This window comes from Sinocyclocheilus anshuiensis, unplaced genomic scaffold, assembly GCF_001515605.1.
Source record: "Sinocyclocheilus anshuiensis isolate Anshui unplaced genomic scaffold, SAMN03320099.WGS_v1.1 scaffold754, whole genome shotgun sequence".
Classification (NCBI taxonomy): domain Eukaryota; kingdom Metazoa; phylum Chordata; class Actinopteri; order Cypriniformes; family Cyprinidae; genus Sinocyclocheilus; species Sinocyclocheilus anshuiensis.
The window spans coordinates 80,820-82,778 of record NW_015542361.1 but is presented as its reverse complement, the minus strand read 5'-3'; the positions used below and the strand labels follow the sequence as shown (position 1 = coordinate 82,778).

Genomic DNA, 1,959 nt, shown 5'->3' with positions numbered 1-1,959 from the left:
AACTCAGGGGCTGGAGCCGACACTGGAGCGAGCTCTGGGGCTGGAGCCGACACTGGAGCAAGCTCTGGGGCTGGGATGAGGGCTGAGAATAGTCCCTTTCTCCTCATCCTCTTTTGGTTAGAGGTGAATTGGGCAACCGGCGGGCTTTCCACATGAACGATCGGCGGGCTTGCCACAGGAACGGCCGGTGGGCTTGACATCGGCACGGCCGGCAGGCTTGACTTCGTAGCGGCCGGTGGGTTTGAGTGAGCCGTGGCCGGCGGGCTTGACTTCGTAGCGGCCGGCAGGCTTGACATCGGAACGGCCGGCCGTACTAAGCTGACGACTAGGGTGGAGCTTCGGAGGACAGCGGGGAATTTGCGGTTGGGCAGGCGGTAGGAGCCGTTGGAGGGGTATGTGGAGGTTCTCGGCGTGGGGTGAGCTGGGGAGACGCGACGCGCTCCAGCGGGAGTTGGATGACGAGGCTTGGGAAGTTTCTTTACTTCTTCCACTTCGAAATCTGAACCATTTAAGAAAATCACAAGATTAATCAGCTCGATCAGGGGAAAATCACACGTCAGAAGATCGCAGCGGATTATCTCGTCATCCAACCCCAGCAGAAAGCATGCACCTAGAGAGGTGTCGTGCCAGCTCACACGGTTAGAGAGCTCGAGAAAACCCTCCACATATCGCTCCAACCTCAGACCGCCCTGCCGCAAAAACCACAGCGCGTCCTCAGCTGCAGTCATCTTTTTAAGGTTGAGTCTTCTGTCACGCTCCCTATTGTGAGGAGCGAGGAACGAGGAGACGGAGGGGAATTCACGATGAGAGGGAGCACATGGGGAACAAAACACAACACAAGCCTGACAGGCGTGTATATGCTACGCATGTGTTTGGCGTGCATATAATACGCAGTTTTCGCGTGCATATGATACGGAATTAGTTGGTGTGCATATGATACGCATCTACCACACAACCCTAATCTTACCCTTCGCGTAGCATATACATGCCAAAGTCCATTTTTGCATATCAGTACCACGAGTTTTCGTTTTTATTTGGCATACTATTTATCTACGCACTTTCATGAGATCGGGTTAATAGTAATGACAGTCAACTATGCATAATTGCATGCAACTAGCTCTAAACAAAACCATACCCTACATGTTGTTACTAAATGTTAATTGTATAATCAAACTGTAACAAGGACATCATAAAATAACATTTAAAGTTTTGCACTTATTTAGGATTTGAAAATAATTTTTATGTAAAGTTATATAACTGTAACTATTTGAGTGAAAAGTTGAATTTAACAAATATGCATTTTCCTTTCACTGACAGCACTACTCAACCTGCATGCACTCCACAAGTTTGTGTAAAACGTGATAATCATGTTCTCCAGCATGATTTGACCAATAAATAGCTCCGCCAAATAGCCATTTTATGTCATAATGTGTCTTTCTTTCTCTCTTTCTTAAAAAAAGAAAAGAAAGAAAAGAAAAAAATCATTATATTTATGTATAGGTTTAAATTAGATTTTACATTTAAATTAGAATTCCATTACATTTTATAGTTTCCTTCTCTCTGTATCTTTCACACACACACATGTACACAAACACTGGATACAAAGAAGATGTTATAGTGTCCCCAGTGGATTTATTATGAATCTGTTTGCTTTGGTGAGTACATGTCAAATGCTTTCACGAATACAAGTCTTTCTCTCCCTCATTCAGACCCTAGTGTAATTAAGTAAACAATGCTTGTGTTAGAATTGCAAGAATTAAATCAATAAAAATAACAGATTGGACTCCATACAGTATCAGTGGAAGAAACAGTGAGAGAGAGAGAAGAGAGAGCGCGGGAGAGAGAATCTAAATAACCAAACATATCCCACAGACAGTAAAACACTTGTAATTTCCTCCTCTCCCACCCTCTTATTCTCTCACTACTCCTCATTCTCTCTAACCCATATTTTTTTGTGTG

At 44.4% G+C, this 1,959-nt stretch overlaps 1 protein-coding gene across 1 annotated transcript in view; it reads right to left on the bottom strand.

Annotated features, from left to right (window-relative positions):
* Positions 1 to 728, bottom strand: part of LOC107691895 (teashirt homolog 3) — a 53,597-nt gene extending 52,869 nt beyond the window's left edge. Inside the window, exons 1-2 of the mRNA XM_016490732.1 lie at positions 611 to 728; positions 315 to 499 (exon numbers count right to left, since the gene is read on the bottom strand). Coding sequence (XP_016346218.1) covers positions 315 to 499; positions 611 to 728 — 303 coding nt within the window. The remainder of the gene's footprint in view (positions 1 to 314; positions 500 to 610) is intronic.
* Between the last annotated feature and the right edge of the window lie 1,231 nt (positions 729 to 1,959).